The 18,858-nt window shown below is 37.9% G+C and overlaps 1 protein-coding gene across 1 annotated transcript in view; it reads right to left on the reverse strand.

Moving 5' to 3' along the window:
• Positions 1 to 18,858, reverse strand: part of LOC139696725 (LHFPL tetraspan subfamily member 6 protein-like) — a 964,114-nt gene that overhangs the window by 878,118 nt on the left and 67,138 nt on the right. Inside the window, exon 3 of the mRNA XM_071595561.1 lies at positions 11,010 to 11,260. Coding sequence (XP_071451662.1) covers positions 11,010 to 11,111 — 102 coding nt within the window. The 5' untranslated portion in view covers positions 11,112 to 11,260. The remainder of the gene's footprint in view (positions 1 to 11,009; positions 11,261 to 18,858) is intronic.

Here is an 18,858-nt window from a genome sequence, read left to right on the forward strand (position 1 = left end):
TATGGCTCGGAGATTCGGTCGTTTACGCACGAGAGGAAGAGTAGATTAGAGATATTTATGGTATAGAATTAAGAAAATAATATAGACGCAAATAAAAACAAACAAAGTTCTAGGCTTGTTGCGGGAAGAGAAATGGCTGTTGGGAAAAAATAGCAAAAGGTAATGGCAAGGGTATGCAGGTGATAAGTTCAAGTAAAAACAAAAGGAAATGGCTGTTGGGAAAAAATAGCAAAAGGTAATGGCAAGGGTATGCAGGTGATAAGTTAAAGTAAAAACAAAAGTCTAGTGAAACCTCTAATATGGAGCGTAGTTTTTTTTGGGTCGAAAATATGGGAGACAGGGGCAATGGGATACGAAAGACGGTAGGATGTTGGTAGGGCGAGGTGGATGGAGGAAAAGGTCTTTTTGATGAAATCAAGGGAGGTAGAAAGTATTCAGGGCTAAAGAATGAGTTATTATAGACGTAATATCAAAATGAAAACTTCGTTGCAATTTTCCACAGTTAAAACTTTATTGCCGACCATGGTTTCGATACACTGTATCATCTTCAGGTGAATACAGTGTATCGAAACCATGGTCGGCAATAAAGTTTTAACTGTGGAAAATTGCAACGAAGTTTTCATTATGTCTCGATTCCACAATATCACGCCTGACTCTTCACTTTTCATACGTAATATCAAGTATGGGGTTTAAGGATATTTTTTCCATGTTAGTTAGGGCGAAGGAGTAGTTGTACGAAGTGCCACGGCCTATCAAAAAACTAACCAAACCCGATAGATTTCTGTTACTACTATACTCGGCATCACGATTATATTTTAAATTACAGGATAACTTTATTATGTAGAATGTGCATTTTAATTTCAGGTCCTTTTTCGTAACAAACTTTCTTTTCGATTCCATATCGTGTAATGAATACAAATTTCTGCACGTGAACACCAATAGTTACTCGTTTTAATTTCGTTTTTCTAATGATAAATCCCAATATAATCTCATTTTTTCCATGTCATGCGATTTTACGAAATCCTATTCATTGCAATCGCCTTCCCTATCCAGAGATGCATTCACTGGATGACCACTTATTCCAAATCTCCAGTAATTATCGGTCCATCATTATTGAAAAATTATTACTTCAAAGGGCATCCTTCTTACGATAAAAGCAACTAATCTTAAATCTCGTCAAATTCATCCATACTTCGTTAAAAGTTAAACACTTCACGTTAAAAAGTTCTCTTGAATATGTGAAAAAATGCATGCCTTGCGGGTGGAGACCGTTTTCGCTGAAATCGAACACTCAAACCAAGCTTGTTTCCAAGTAGTTTGAAATAGAATTTTATTTTAAATATTGAACTATTCCATGTTCCTTTAATATTTCGAAGTGTGTTCAATATGAGATTCCCTCAGGACTTCATGTCACGCGAATCAATATCACTTCAAATATTACGCCTCCTCCGACACCTCCCTTCCTAGCGAGAGAGAGATAATTCCAATGAGAATGTCAGTCTCCTCTCTGTCGATGCCCTACTCTTAACCCATACACGCCCAACATTACAGCGTAGAGTTTATTTTCTATTTGCCATCAGCTTCTCATCAATAACTGTCGCTGGCGTTAATTCTATTTTTTCCCTAAGCTCGTTTGTCCCCGTCCAACACGACGGGGAGCCTAGACAGGCGCGTTTCAAGGGATCACACTCCGGGGGTAACTCAAGCACGGAAAGGGATCTGGTGAGAAGTTAAGAACTTTTACCAAAGGAGATCAATCTAAAACTTAAACGATGAATCCGAAAATTTAAAAAAAAACCTTCATTGCTTGACTTGTGCGAAAGATAATGAAATACATGCATATGAATATTTAAATATTCATAAAAACATTTAAACTATGTATCTAACTATCCCAGTCAAGGCGAATGATTTTTACACTCTAAAACTGTTGCATTGAAATGCACATTTAGCGGATAACTCCTTAAAAAGTTACTGCTGCGGAATCTCGCGCAGTTTCTTTGGAAATTTAAACTATGTAAACCTAAAAGTAAGTGCAACAACTCCCAGCATTTAATTGAGGAGTCCGGTAATGTAGTAAAAATCAGGGATATCCATTGCAATATAATTATTAATTCCTCCTTGTTTTCATTTGGCAATATTAATTAGTTCTCGATTTATTCAACACATATCCCCAAGCAGAACGTATTTATCATCACCAGATGGGATAATTCAATCGTAATGTAGGACATTGGATAAATAGCCTCATAATATTAATACCTTTCTTAATATTATCTACATTTACCCTGGGAGAAATACGTGCTCTTTTAAAAAGCGAGGGTGTCAACATTGCCCATACCCGAAAAGCAAATAATATGAAGCAAGACTAAGTCACAAACTTTTTTCTTTCGGCTGCAGACCATAATTTAATAATCTAAAACCTGATAAATATCTTTAAATGACTTTTAATAAGTTTTAAAATGTGTTAAAACGTATGACATTAGAATTCCTGTAGGCAAAATATGGGATTTGAAAACATTTTTCATTAACACCATTACCATTCTTTCGTAAACATTATTTGCACATACAGCGGATTTCATTCAAATACGTTTTACCAAGGTTAAGTCCCGTATTTTAGCCAACTTTGAAGTAGGCACGACAAACACGGAAAAACTATAATGTGATTTAACCACAATTACCAGATCTTCAATTCTTATAAAATAGAAAACAAATAAGCGTATCCCCAAAGAAAAAAAACCGTGCTTTGAACCGCCTACTTTAGGAATTGTCTCACGTTAGGCGAGTAAATCGACCTTCGCGAAAACCTTTGAAGAAAATAATACGTTTCTTTTCCACGCAAACGCACACCCTAGTGGGGAGTCCAAGGGAGAGCGAGAGAGAGAGAGATAAAGAAAATACGTAAGAGAGAGAGGAAGAGAGAGAGAGAGACCACTTGTTAACGTCGTATTCCCACCGAGGCATCGGACTCTTCTCAGCCATAGGAATGCGGTTACGTCAGAGCGGCGCAGAAGGTTAAAAAAAGAGCAAATTGGATTTCTACTTCCCCCACACCCTTCGCAAAACCCGCCCCTCCTCTCTCAGATCCCTCCCGCCCCCCACCCCCATCTCCCTCGCTCAATCTGCCCCCTTCCACTCATGTGACAACAACGCATGCGTGTGTTTACAGCTGGCTCGATCTCACCCCGTCAACCTCCTCCCTTCTCGCATTTTCCCTCTCTCCTCCTCCTCATAACAGCGAATGAAACGTAATGAGCGAGTGTGTATATGTGTGTGTGGCGAGCACACGCCTTTCTCCACGCACTGTTCATTTGGCGCCTTACTTAACCTTTTTGGGAGACCGACGTGCGTCATCGCTCAACCTTTTTCGTTGATCTTTGTTCCCTCGACCGAAATGAGTCGAAGGCGTACGTTTTTGCGTCCACGCATGCTTCAAAACTCGGCCCTTAAACCGGGTCCTTTCTTCTTCTCATTATCGACGCTATTATGTCGCTACTCGTTTCGCTCGTTTAGATAATATTTTCCCCGGGAATCAGTCCGGTGAACATACGTTATTTCCACGAAAGTCCCGCGGTAAATATGTTGTGGCGGAAAATAATTGAATGTCGTCTGAAAGAAATCTACGACCGGCTAATTGCCACCTTTTTCAGTTGAATTTTAATAGAAAATACAGACAGTGGAGGCATAGTCATCTTCGCTTGAGGCAATAAAAAGGTCCCCAAAAAAATTTGAATCAAAGTAATATTTGAACATTTTGTTTTTCAGTCACTAATCCATTAGTTATAAATAGTTTTTTTTAAACTAATGTAGAGGCATATGGGGTTTCAAATTGAAAACCTTAACAGTGTATCACATGCAAATAATTAATATACTATACATTTTTATGGAGCTGAACTTTCACAAAGATAATATTGAACTAGTATTTATACGAATATCACTCGTATCACTCAGATTAGTTTTAATTCTGTTGATTCAATCAGGTATTCCGATTAAATAAAGATGTATTTGATTTGCTTTTACTTTATTTCACTTTCTCTTCGAGAATGGATCACTATTATGTTGCTCAAGGCGTATCGCTTTTCTGCTAGCCTAGTATTTCTTTCATGCGCCATGAATGGCTATGATTTCGTTGCTCCCACCTGCATGTATCGTATGCTGCTTGATATTTTCTCTCGTCTTCCTCTAAGCCTCGGGTTTCTGCGATAGTTCTGGTTTAATCTCCATATTTTGGACTTGATAATACCTATTGTCTGTTATTACGCTCTAGTATTATCTTAATTTTGCTCGCACTTATTCGGTCTAGTGGTCTTGTTTTTCAGGAATGTGTCGATATTTCTCAAATTATATTAATTTACTTCTTTAATTTAATTTATCATTATGATAAATTTGCATGTTATAACTAATTTAACCTGTCCTTCTTAATGAACCAACCCCGACCGTTTTAAACCCCTTGTCACGCTTGGGAGTGTACACACTAACTCCAGCTACGAGTAAGATTGAAATGAGGTTTATTGTGGCAAGATAGGACGTAATTTTCACAGCATGGAGTAGGAGTACCAACGTGCTTTCACCCACTCACGTCCCTCCTCTCATTTCGCAAAACATCTGTGAATTCCACCACAACTCAAGTTTCACACCGACACAGTTCCACTTCCGTAAATTCTGGTTAAGACTCGAAATCTTAGAAGAAACGGAGATAGCGATTCACGACAAAGACCCCTCCCTCTGTCTCCATCGCATGTCAAAAGATTTTCCCACAAAACTCAGCCCCTACTATTTGTCTGTCTCTCTTCCTCTCCCATTAGACCCACCCACTGTCTCATGTAAACTAACTTTTACAAATCCTGCAATGTAAGCACAACCGTCACAATCCTACTTTGCAACTCCCTCCCGATCCATTCTAGATATTACATCCGGCTAACACCTACCTTGTTACTATTATCTCCCAGTCACTCTTAAGTTCCTTTGGTTCGCTATGCACTCTCACTTTCCTTTGATTACCCCCGTTCCCCTACTATTTTTTTACACCTTTCGCTAGAAAATACAGGGCACCAGACGAAGGCAAAACGCGTCCTGTTCCAAATATATTGTGCAATTTAACTCATTAATTTATTTCAGTCTGCACAGTGACATTTAATTATTGCAAGGTTTTCTCGACATTGCATAACATTTTACGTAAAATTTATATTTCCTTGTTTTGCAAATCAAACTCTAATTTAATATAGTCGAACGTAAAACAAACATTAAATATGATCTATACGCTTGAAGGGATTTCATCTCATCCGCCTTATTTTGACTATGGTATTTTAAAATCAGTACTTCATAATGAATAGCCCATATTTTTGTGGGAAACGCTGTAGAAATCAGTTCAGCATTAGAATTCAGAATTGAAAATGGATCATCTAGTACCTATTTGACATTATTCTGGCTGCTCCCACTTGCCCACGTTTTTTGAACCACAGACATCTCTTTCAAAGCAGCACTTAAAACGTCTGCAAACCCACTTTAATTTTGAACTGCGGTCATCTTTTCATCGTTTAGGCCTTCCTCTCTTGAACCGTCACACATTTAATTCCCGAAGTGAATACTTTCTCCACGCGAAGTACGTGGGCTGGGTGAAAAATAATTCACACCCCTCCGGCTCTCCCAATTCCAATTCCTCATTCCCACACGAAGGAGACAGAGACTCACTTACGAGGTGATAAAAAGTAGCTTCGAATCAAAGAAAGAGAAGCGTGATATCCTGAAGGGAAATAATTTACAGCCACAACTCCCGCACCGTGTAATAACGCCCAATCTCAGCGCTCAACCCTCTCACTCATCCACACCGCCGCCGCTCTGTCCCCTGACGGGTAGCAGTGCGCATTTCACGCGGTGGGAGGAAAAGGATAACCTTGGCATTCCTCATTTCTCGCTTAATTAAATGTCCCGAGAAAGCTACTTCAAGCGATTACGGGAAGATGTGTTACCTCCTAGACATGGGGGGGGGGGATGGATGGGCACGGGGAAGGAGTGGAGGAGGAGACGTGGAGGGAAGGGGAGGAAGCAGGAGAGAGGTCGGCGGTGAGAGGAAGAGGTTATTGCCGGGAGGAGGATGGTGTGTCGAACTATCGTCCCTCAACTTTCCCACACTTACACGTCCTCAGAACTGTCCACCGCGATCTGTTACGTGTCTGCTGCGATAGGCATTTTTCTTCCATATCCGAAAACGAAAGGGTATCCTTCCTAAACGAGTGTCGTTTTGTGGACATTCTTAAGTACTACGCTCGCAAAACAGAGGATAGATCACAAAATTCACTCAACAGAATCCATTGCATTTCATGCGCAATTAAATAACCGAGCAGAGCACACTACACCGAAATCGTAGTCCGCTTGTAATGAAGTATATCCGTGAATTACTGTAGTGACTTTATTTCTCTCCGAGAAAAATCCTAAAATCTTTTCCCTATTAACTGGGCAAGCCTTTTCAATTCAATTTTTGTGGCGCGCAATAACAAAAAAACAGAACTGAGAAGTTAATGCACTTGCAAAATGCGAGGGAACACTGAGGTGATACTATAAATCACGGAATAAATAAATGTGGAAAGGTATACAAAGTAGGAAAGGTAAGGAAAAACGGCCGAGTTTGTCATTCCTGATAACCGCCTGAACGGCACCGAAAAATGACAATCCAATCCGAAACAGGAAGGAAATCCACAGGAAGAAATCTTTAGTTTTAAGCTGATACCAAGAAACGTTTTCATTAACTTTACCTTTCTCGAGCACGCTTTATATAACTGTGGGGCACGTTTTTCTCCCTATTTTTTCTATTAATTTTTTTTAAATTATCATTTGATCATATTGTAGTGATATTTTTTCTTTCATTTTTTTAAATATTTCTTAGACCTATATTATTAATCAATAATTTTAATTTAATTATTTTTTTCCTCATTGATGTGAATATGTATTCTCCTATTATTTCTTCTCTTACTTTTCTCACAATGGCCTATTTTTATTTTTTTTAATCAGTAAATTATAAAATTAGTATCACCTATCTGTAGTTTTTTTGCAGGTTTCTCACAATCCCCTTCATAAGTTGGTGTTTTTTCACAGTGGGTTTTTTTTCGTAAAGGATAAAAGCCGTATTCCTTATGTTTCCCACATAATTTTGCATATCTTTCTACATTGTTTGTATTCCTGCAGAATCGATTGCCATAATTTTAAATGTAATTATATTTTCAATTAATGTGTTTGAAGAAGGGTTAGATGGAAGAAGGGACTACCAAAGTATCAATTTCACCCTAATAAAAGCCGATTTATAATTATTTCCCCCCCCCCTTTCGCTTCCGTATGCATCAACAAAATCCAGAAGAAAAATATTTTTCATCTTCTCGTATATGGAACGTCAATTTACGAAAGAGCAGAACATGCCAATCTATAGAAACTGCACGATACTTAGCGTTCAAAAATAGCGATTAACAATAAAAAAGTCGGTAATTAATAATAAACATTGTTAATTATAAATGCATAGGAATTAATGCATGTTATATATAAGAATAGTTTTATCACGCAATTTTACAATATTCTCTCAAAATCCATGGAGCCGGAGCTATCAAAGTAGTCGCCATAAAAAAAGGAATGCTAAAGAACAATGTTTCCTCCATTAAGAGACACCTTAAAAAAATTTAAAAATGTCGATGCCAAGGTAGTAAACGATTCCACCAATAACGAGTTTATTTTACAATAAAAGTTTCATTCGTTAATCGTAGTGATTTTCTAAGTTGGCAATTACTTTTTCTCAAAACACTTCTTTGTTCCTATTTCTTAATCCTGGAACATAACTTTGTGACCCTTTGTTCACGAATTTTAGGAAATAGGCTTTTCCGTTGAATCTTTGAATTCCGTTGAATTTTTGAAAAAAATGAATCTGTCCTAGTTGAAAATCCCCCACATAGGATTTTCCCCCAGGACGGATTCTTTTACGACACGATACGATAAATGCATTCACAATCGACTATATTCTAGTCTGAACTACTAAGGTTTTCAAAACTTTAATCACGATAAAGATTAACATATAAAATTTGACAGCGATTATGCCCTAATAAAAAGCAGGAATTAATTTTTTACCATATCACTTTCGAAATAAATGAAAAATCATTTCCGCTAATTGGTTCCGTCATAAGACCAATTCGCATTGTCATATTCCATTTGCTGAAAGCGATTTTTTTTACAAACTCTTCCATAAATTTAAATGAGGATTTTATTTTCATTTGAATGAATTCCAGCAAATGCCAAAAATCAAAAGATCTTCCTGTAGGGAACTACATTAATGATATAGGGTATTACCCCTCATTGCGATAATATTTAATCGCGTTAAGAGTTTTAAAATCATCCCCCAGAACAAATAATTTGGAATATTGGAATACGAGTACTTTTATTGGGGTTTGCCAAGGAAATCTCTATGCATGCAAATCATATGACATTCCATTAGATAGTCAAAGACTTGCAAATTAAGCTTCGTTGTTCATTCGTCTTCATATTAGCCTATCGGAAAGACATAATCATGGCACAAAATGTATACGGATAGAGGAAAACGAAATTTTCTATAGCATGGGCGATTAAAATAAGCAAACGTTGACAAAGTGCGTGTAATTATACGATAAGTGCACATATTACAAATACATCGACGTTAACCAGAAAATAGAAGGAAACTATTGGTTGTAAAGATGCACTGAACGAAGAAAATTGTCGCAAACGTTTTCCGCTCCATCTTCTTCCCCTCCCTCCCACGACATTCCTTCCCCTCACGATCCTTTCCCTCCGTCTTCGGCATATCTCCTCCACTTCTCCCTTGAATTTCTTCCCTCGACTCTCCATCCCCCGTACCAGTTGGTTAACGGATGATTCCGAGAGCGTGAGACACTTCGAACTGGTTCGAGTAATTCAAAGGGCCTCACATTTTTCCCTTGTCGCATCTTTCCACTTGAAAAGCCAAGGAATTCGCTGCGGAGGATTCTCCTAAGAGATGCTATCTCCAAGCATTGCGCCTCGAGGCAGACGGAGAAATAAATTTTTGGGGGGAAAAAATCGTCTAACTTCCTAGTTTTATTTCGGATAAACACGGACCGATGGCTCGTGTGATTTATTTCTGTGCGAGCGATTTATTTTTCCCGAGAAAGAAATTTAGTCGACTCATCCGTTGGTGTCGCTTAACGTACGGAGGAGCATTAAAAATTCGTGCGTGACAGTCCCGGGTAAAATTTTCATTACACTGTTTATCACATTTATAGAATCCCTTATTTCTATACTTTATTATTTATTTAATTTTCATTCTTCTCTTAAATACAATGCTCATGGAAATGCATAAACGAGCGAAACATTTTTAATCCGAAATGCCAATATATGTATATTTATAAGACGAATGAATATGATCGTAACTTTTAAACATGCTTCTACATGTTCACAACTTATATTCACGTTAATATTCATAATTTCGGAAAATGAATCAAAATAACCGAATGTTTTTGAAAATCTTCGTTAGATTAAAAGTTGATTTGGAAACTTTGTAAACGTTCAAACGTGGAGAATAGTTGACAGATGACTTATATTTTCCATGATTATAATATGTTGCATGTGGAAATGGCTTAGCTCACGAAAAGGCACGTAACATTTCTTTTACTTCAACACAAAAAAAAATCACCAAAAAATATTTTTTTCCCAAAACGAGGCGAATTAAAGTACGAACACAATCTAAGCGTAAGGATGACATTAAATCAACTTAATTCAGTTTTGATGAATGTAAAATAAAGTCTATCGCTTTTCTATTAAAATAAATTTAGTTAAAAAATCAGTACGATAAAAAATTCAATCATTATTTATTTACTCATTTAGAGCAATAAAAGATTTCAAGAATGCCTCTTGTACGTAGCTTCAAACAATGGTCTTTTACATTTTACGTGGTATTTCACGGAATCCTAGTTTGGAAATGTCTTTCGGCGAAAACTTAGAGTCAAAAATAAAAACTTGTGACGTGGAACCGACCTAGTCAAGGACCGCAAGGGGACTTGTCCCTTAGATGGTCACAGCTGGGCACTCAGCACTAGGTCTATATTGGTATTCAGACACCATCGTAAGCATATCTGAAGAATTTAAAATGGACCGGGGGTTGCCCCAAAACAATAAGGAATGTCGACAATGACAGTAAATATGGAAACATTTCTCGAAAATCACATCTCCCGGCGAGCTTGATGATTCTGTCGAATGCGATGGAATTCCGAATGGCCTCCGGAAACAGAACGTGACGTTACTGCCAATGGTTAAAACCCATACGCTTGTTCCCAGTAAAATTAATGCATAAAATATGAATTGCACCATGGAATAGACCCATTCCATACGATGCTCCCATTCTCAAATCACGGATATTGGATACCATACTATTATCACTTGCATGGAAGCATTTTAGGATTAACTCACAGTTTCGTTTGATAAAGAAATTCTTCGGCGTATGAATACTTAAAATGAAAACTAAAATTAATATGAATATTTAAAATGCATCCTTCTGCTTATGAATATTGAATAATAGAGCCAATGAGGAAATATGGATGAAAATATAAGGGCCAAAACTAGTCTGGTGTGTATTTACTCCCCGCCACGCAACCTAACGGTGTCATGCAGGGTACTAAAATATCAAATATTAAACTCCACTGCATAGTTTGAATGCACCGAGATAGTAAAATTTAATTAGCAGAAAACTTCACTTGAATTTAACATTCTGGTAAGAAATTAAAGGTTTTAAAAACATGCACACTTGAATAAAATTAGGAAATACGAAATTAGGATGTCAATATACCAATCCGTTGAATAGGGATAGGGTCATAATATACAAAATGAATGGCAAATTTGACTGTCCAAAGAGATGGCACTTCGCGGGTACGGTCCCCTTTGCTAGCGTGCGCAGGGGACCCTCTTTAGCGGCCAGTGGGACACAAATAGCTGGGGCCTGGGGGCCCTGGGGAGCAAGGAGGTGATCTCCCTACCTGTATCCAGAACGGTAGGTAGAACCCGGAGCAGCATAAAAGTGCCGCGGCCATGGATAGGCAGGCCCAGCACACGCCTATGCCGGTCAGAGAGGTCGCCATGGCGGATCCACCTTCTTCGCCGCCGGCGCCGCGACGCCCAGCGCCGCCTGACCTGAGGCGATCAGTCTCCCTCCTCTGGATGTCGTCGTCGTATAGGCTGACCTCCTCCCCCCGCCTCACCTTCCCCCACCGATAGGCGTCCTCTGCTCCTGTGACGCCGAGAGAGTGATGGCAGATTCGGGAAATTAGTGGAGCACACACATACACCATCAAAGTCACAACTAAATTAATTAGTCACTCTACAGTTGCACTACATCAAAGTAGAAAACTTATGTGAGGACACGCTTTAACTAAAAGAGGTAAGTAAGTCCGATTCGTTGAAAATATTTGCGATAAAATTAAAATATTCGCTACATTTATTCCACTAAAGAATCATTATTAATACAAGTATATATCTACACATATATGGGTCGCGGTAGTCCAGTGGGTAGAGCTTTGGTCTACTGACCGGAGGGTCCTGGGTTCGATTCCCGGGCAAATCTCCGGATACCTGCAGCTCCACCCAAGCTATGTGATTTTTCGGGTACCAGATCTTCCGGAGAAACCAGAATTGGCCCCCCTACCTGGTTGTGTGAATTTCACACGCCGTCGGGCTTACGTAGTACTGGGTGAACTCTACCATCACCTACCAAACCGACTTTAAGGTCGATTACTGCGTTTATGGTTATATAGTATGTTACATATATATGTATACATGTATGCATATATATACACACAAATATATATATATATATATAAGGTTTATTTGTTTAAAAAGTATTATTAAATCTAAATAACATCAAATCGTTTTTCAAAATTCATATAAGGTAGTATGAGTCGTAAAACCCCAATAGTTCCCGAAATGATAATCTAAAATAAAACTATCTGTTTAGGCAATATTGGTAGTAAAACAGGGTAGTGCATCATAACTATTTTGCACAATCATACCTTCTTCTAGTACACACCTGTCGTAAGTGTAAGTAGTTTATATTGATGTGGCATTGAGATGCATCCCGATACATACATATACATGTACATATTACAAGATTTTTCTTTGTACTGAAAAAAATAATGAATTTGTTCGTAAATGTTTTTCTACGTGGAGCTCATTAATTATCCAGAATCGAACTTGGCCAACAATAAATGACCATTCAATGAAAAATGTTAAATCAAAGTATGATATGACTACACGAGAAAAAAATACTCATTTTTCCAGCGACAAATTAGAGACAGTAACAGCTTAAAGTTCTCTACTCCAGATGTTTTTCAACCACAAACGCTCCAGCAAACTCCTATTAAATCTCAAACATTTCCAAAGTCTTTCCTCACTAGTAGACCTACCAACGTATCGCAAAATGAAATCGTTAAACGAACGAAGAAGACATTTACCGACTAAGAGGAAATCAAAAGAATTTTTAATAATCAGTTCTAATTATTTAAATAGGAATAGCTACTTCCTCTCGAGAGGCCGCGGTCCGCTATCAGACTGAAAAGTTTCGTGAGAGGATGAATATGTACCAAATACAAACGAGACTCGTATTCCGGACTACAGTCCTATTTTATTGAGCAGAGCAAGAGGTGAAATCGCAGACCCCGGATGATTTCGGCATTGAAAAGATGAGGGATTCAAAATATTGTTAATTCATTCTTGACAAGTATTTATACTTTTGCAACCTCGAGATATTCAATTCAATAAGGCCTTCATGAGAATGCAAAAGGAAAACCTGTGTTATAAAATCCAAAAGGTTCCTTCTTATAAAAGATGAGTAAGGAAGTGAATAGATATTTGTAACTGAATAAGAAGGAATCAATTAAGAGGAATAGAAGAAGTTAAGGCTTTCATGAGGTTTCTTTTATATTCATGTTGTTATTAAGTCTCAAAGGTCTGATTGGATGAGCACCAGCTTTCACCAGGCATATAAATCCTATCTCTTTACTGTTATCTGCTCATAATAACAACTTAAGCACTTAGTGACATAACGTTCAAAAGTATCATTAGTTAGGGGCAACTCATAAATTTCACATCTCACAGGTTTACTAAACATTAGCTACTTACCAAATTCGTTCCTAGAATTTCGTAATAACTCTTAACATTATCAATGTCAAATTGACAATGTTTTCAATAAATTTTCTTTTCTTCATATGACTTAGTAAAATTAGTCATAACGCGTAATTGATAATTAATTTTCACACACGGAAAGGACATTTTTTTAAAATTAAGCATGAAAAAAGTTACAACAGAATTTGGAAAAACATTTTAAATCAGTTAAAACCGTTTTTTTCCTATATTTTCGACTAAAAAAAATTGAAAAGTAAAATTGATTCTAAATTAATGCACACGATCTATTAACAGATAATCGAGTTGAGTATCTGAACTCCATGTTTTTATTATTTTCAAATACATTAATTTGTCATAGCACAGTTGGAAATTGTCGCCCACGACAAACTTTACTCAATCCCATATCTCTAGCGATCTTCTTGAACTTCTGCTAATCCAATTTCCGAAATAACACTTTCCCCCCTGGGGGAAAGGATTGGTGATATTTCACTCTCCTTTCAAATGAGAACTACCAGTTAAAAAGTCTCCTCTGCGGAATATGGAAGGCAAGTGCGCGTGAAGTTCAGGGTACAGGGACTAGCTTTTCGCAACCTTCTGCATCCCGCAATGTTCTGGAATCAAGAAAATCACATCACTTATATTTTAGATGGGGTTGTTCACCTGGGATTTGAACTCGGGGTCCCCTCCACTCAGTAACACAAACTTCGTCCACTGAGCTACCGCGACGCCGCACTCACGAACATGTAATATCGACCGCTACCTATCCCCGCCAGAATTCCGATTAACGAAGGGCCAGTCATAGATGGAAATGCCGGGAGAAAACATTTGACGCATTTGCATACATAACTATTCTCTCATACTTGAAGCTATCCCATGAATGCGTAATAATAGCGCGGATGATGCCGTGAATAACGATTAGCCATGCCGGAAACGAGGGGGACCGCAGGAGATGATAGAGAATGAATGCCTTAGTGAGAGAGGACCCATTACTTAATGTCGGATTAAATGTTCCGGGATAAAAACAAGCTAAAAAATCTTCAGGAACCCAAAACGACTCATTTTATCTTTTATCCCTTAAAGGGCGTTTTCCGGATTTAATAGCGCTCGTGGTCTTTGGGGGAAAAAAAGATGAGAGCGGATCGCAGGCTTTTAAGATGTGGGTGTAAGAAGGATGGAGAAAATAAGCTGGATAAAGAGGAAGACAAAGAAGAAGTGTTATAAATTTTGGGAGAAGAGAGTGAGTTGTTGGGTGGGATTCGAGAAAGACGAAAAAAGTGGATGGAGAATTATTGGGTTGGGTTGAGGCGGGATGAAGGAAGATAAGAGTAAATGCTAGATTAGCTTGGAAGAGCAAGAAAAAGATTAAGAATTATGGACGTCATGAAGTAGAAAAAGTAATAGAGGGACAGAGTGAGGATAAGAAGGTTTTTTTTTCATTCTGTTAGGAGTTCACGACGATAGGTAGTACATAGTTTTATGGGACTCCAGCTACATTGGTGTACTAACTGGGAAAAATTATTGCATTAGATGTATTAAATTATTGAAGCACTAATTACAAAATTATTGAAAACTGATTGACCAGCTACAAAATAAAAGAGTACCAGATGAAATCAGAAATTTGTAGCAAATTAGCATAGAATGCCGAGTAATCCAATCAATTCGCTAAAAAATAGAATTTTTTAAATTAAAATCAAAGCAAAAAAGTAGCGTAATTGGAGGCATTATAAATAATTTCCCAAAATGTCTTGCAGAATCCTCTCAAAAATAATTACGACAAATCCATTAACGACGGGAACAAATGGAATCAACAGCAATCATTAATTGAACCTTTTTACAAGCATTCTCTCGGCATGACAATACGTTAAAAATCACTCAACTGCATCCGAATATATATATATATATATATATATATATATATATATATATATATATATATATATATATATATATATATATATATATATATATATATATGTAAGGACCATTAAGCAGGGGCCGCTGTAAAGCAATATATAAATATATATTATATATATATATGTATATATATATTGCTTTGCAGTGGCCCCTGCTTAATGGCCCTTACACTCTCGTAATTAAAAGAGATAGAGAGAGTCACATTTAAAAATTCCGCGAGCGGTAACGAAAAGCTTTCAGCGAAATGAATGACGTGGCAATTAAGACCGCCAATCGGCGTGGCTGTCCGACGCCGCATTATGTTTTTCTTTTCTTTTTCGTGCCCCCGGGGAGCGGGATCTCAGTTTCGTGTCGTCGGTTGAGGGGTTGAGCAGACCTTTCCTAAAAAGAGAAAAATGAAGATCGCTGAGGTTGAGTGGTTCGTCTAGTTCGGAAGAGACGACAATGCTCCCTCCGGCACTCGCTTCCGCGCGTTAATTACCGCCACTCCGTCCCGACCTCACATTTTTTTAATGCATACTCGAAATCTTCACGTCCATCAATAAGCATTCACCCCCTCTCTCCATGAAGACGAAGATATAGCTACACTTTTTTTCCCCCTCAGATCTTTCAACCTTTGCATATAACCAGCAAAATGCACGAATTGGCACTGACTGGAAACATTGCGGCAATCTTTACATTTTATTACTCACGCACGTCGTAAGGGAATAAATAAAAGACGAAATGTGTGGGCACGCACTGCTTACTAAGTTTTACGATGGATCATACATTGAATCTTACATATCTCTAGATAGAGTTTTGTCGGAAAAAAAGATAATTTACCAAGAAACACATTTGTTAGGTAATACATCTATGTTCTAATACACAGAATAAACTGATAAATATTATCAAAACTAAATGTTAAGAATTTTAAACGAAGAGACACAAACACACACTCAAGTAATGGCTGTTATATCAACGTGTGAATTGAAAAAACCACTCCCTCGCATTACTATTTTATTAATAGTTCCCATCACTGATATTTATTACATGTCCGTAATCCTGGAACACTGACATGATGTAACTGCTTGGTATATAAGTAAAAAAACTGGAATAAATCGACAGAAAATCGGGTTTCTCTCTCTCTATCTCTTTAGTTACCGGTTTGATAACTCATACTTAATGGATTATTGCAGACAATGCTATGAAGACAAAGAGGAATAACAGCTAGGGGTTGAAAACACCTGTGGAAACCTAGCAAAACACGTTAAATTATCCGTGATCAATCTCTAAAACCCTCAATGTCAGCAAATGTAAGACTTTTGGTTCGAATGAGGTTTCTTCGAATATTGCGATAAGAAGTGACACACTGGCTGCATTACTTGTGGAGAATAAACGTGTGGTCAACGCAAGAAAAATAAATCATGCGATGTCATTTCGCTAAGACTGGAGTTCCGACCAAATGCCTTGCGCCCGGAGGATGTGAAAGCATTTCTCTCTACATGCGGTAGCGAGGAAAAATATCAAGTTGTTCACTTCCAATGAGTAAAACGAAGGACAATACCACAGACAGGCGCATCCACTGACGCCCAACAGGTGTAGAATAAACAATTATCGACATCAATGGGAAAGGACGTGTTCCTCGTCATGCAGTCGCGGTCGGAGAGAACGAGCGAGGTACGAGATGCTTCGAAACCCTGAAAATAAACGCGTGCGTGCGAATGTTACGTGGAAAAAAAACCCGACCGCACCTCAGCGGTCGTGAGACTTGCCTCTCTCTCTCACACACTCTCTTCTGCGGTCGATCTGTATTCTGACCACAACAGGAAGCACTTGAGGTGTGAACCACAAATTGGCCAGCCTGTCAGACCCCAACAAACTCACGAAAAGTGGTATTGAACGATCGAGAGAAAAGGAAAAATTAAATAATTTGAGTTCCTAAAATTCACTTTATTGCCTCGATGCAAATCTGCTGTAGAGTGTGAACCGTCAATAAAGCGCCCTAATAGAGTGTGAAAGTAAACACAGAAAGAAAACACTATCAATATTAATTAAGATTTCGAGGAACCCGACAAAAGCACTCATTATAGGCATCTCAAAATGAAATCGATTACCTACAACAAAAAATCACAAATAAAAAATGAAGCAACCTTGGCAAAAATGGGTTCTCAAAGTAATAGCGGATCGGGTCGATGCTGTGACTAACGTACTGGCTTACCACCCAAAGACCCCAGGTTCGAATCCTGGAGGCGGCAGATTTGTTTTCAGTTGTATCCCGATCCCTATTTGGGGTGCTTTGTGGAGATCACCTTATGTGAGTACGAGTGCGCCGCTCGTCAGATGGGAAATCTCTGGACCTCTTGCATCGAGTTAAGAGTAGGCTAATGCCAACACCAGGTTTCTTTCCACCCTTCCTCCATTCCCTGAACATCCCTAATGGCCCAAATGACCTAGTCGCCTCTCCTAATAACTACTACTACTAACTCGAACCAGGATTCGAACTCTCGACCTTCGAGTAGATCAATAAGCGTCATTCGAGTACTCACCGCAATAGTCGCGTAGGCCTTTCAGGTTTAATCCAATTCAAATGCATTACTGAGTAAATACTCCAATTCTCACAATACAGCCCGCAAGAAGATAGCATAGCAACCAAAATATCTCTCTCGTGATAAAACAATTCGTTCCTAACCCATCATTACTAGAAATATATTGAAGCAATAAAAAATTAAAGCCACAAAAACTACGATAGAGGAAATGTATAGAATCAAATTAGGAGTTGATTAATTTTGCATATGATACGGAGGTACGTCACTGTGTAATATGATGATAAAATATAAATCTATTTCAGTTTTACAAGAAATTTTTAACCTTCCTACGAATTCCTGATGTGTCACAAACCACAAGTATCTACTTAAGTACTTTGCTATCACGTGGAATTCATTATTGTCAGTACTTAATTGTGTTTGGGTGTATAGAAGAGGAGAAAGAAATGAAGAACCACAGAGAATTGAATATTCATGCATTTCAAAAGGGAAATTTGAGGGAAAATTACCCCAAGGAAGACTGAGAATCATATATGTAGCTCAAATTATGGATAATAATTAATAAGAGAGCTATGATAACAGAAAAGCAGTAATGGAGCAAAATGTTGCTTACATATGTGATGTGTGCTTACCTAAAACTAAATCCTAGGGAGAGTGAAATTCTCAATTTGACACGGTAAGGGCAGCTCCTTTCCTTTGCTATTTACAGTTTTCAGAGAAATCTGATATTCAAAAAATTGCGCTAGTTTGATTTTCATGAACATTTTGTTACTTCATAACTCCTTCCGCGTTAGAAAAAGAGGATAATTGAACGGAAAGTACAACTATTCAATACGGGGGGAGGTACCGTTTTAAAGTAATTATTAATAAGAAATAACCCAGAAATTGGGTTAAATTTATTCTGCATATTATTCGATCCATGTATTCATAATTTCGTAAATGACAGCTATTAATGTTAATTTGTTTTGTTTCAGGAAACTGTAGATGGAAGTAACTCCCAACATGAAGAAGATTGGGGTCAAGGTGTGATTAATTTCCTTCAATTGAAAGGTTACATCGCCTCGCAATTCTGCGATGGAAATGATAGCTGTTCAAGGAAAATATAGCACGTCATATTATACGGTTGGGAGGTGGAAAAGGTATTTTCAAACTGGCCACATGTCCCTCACACACGATCCAAGAAGTGGAAGACTATCACCCATAGTGAAGAAAGTTGAGGACTTTATACTATTAGACCGAAGAGAAACCACGGCAATGATCATAAATGAGACTG

The sequence above is a fragment of the Hetaerina americana genome, unplaced genomic scaffold, assembly GCF_022747635.1.
Source record: "Hetaerina americana unplaced genomic scaffold, ioHetAmer1.1.p SCAF_7, whole genome shotgun sequence".
NCBI lineage: Eukaryota > Metazoa > Arthropoda > Insecta > Odonata > Calopterygidae > Hetaerina > Hetaerina americana.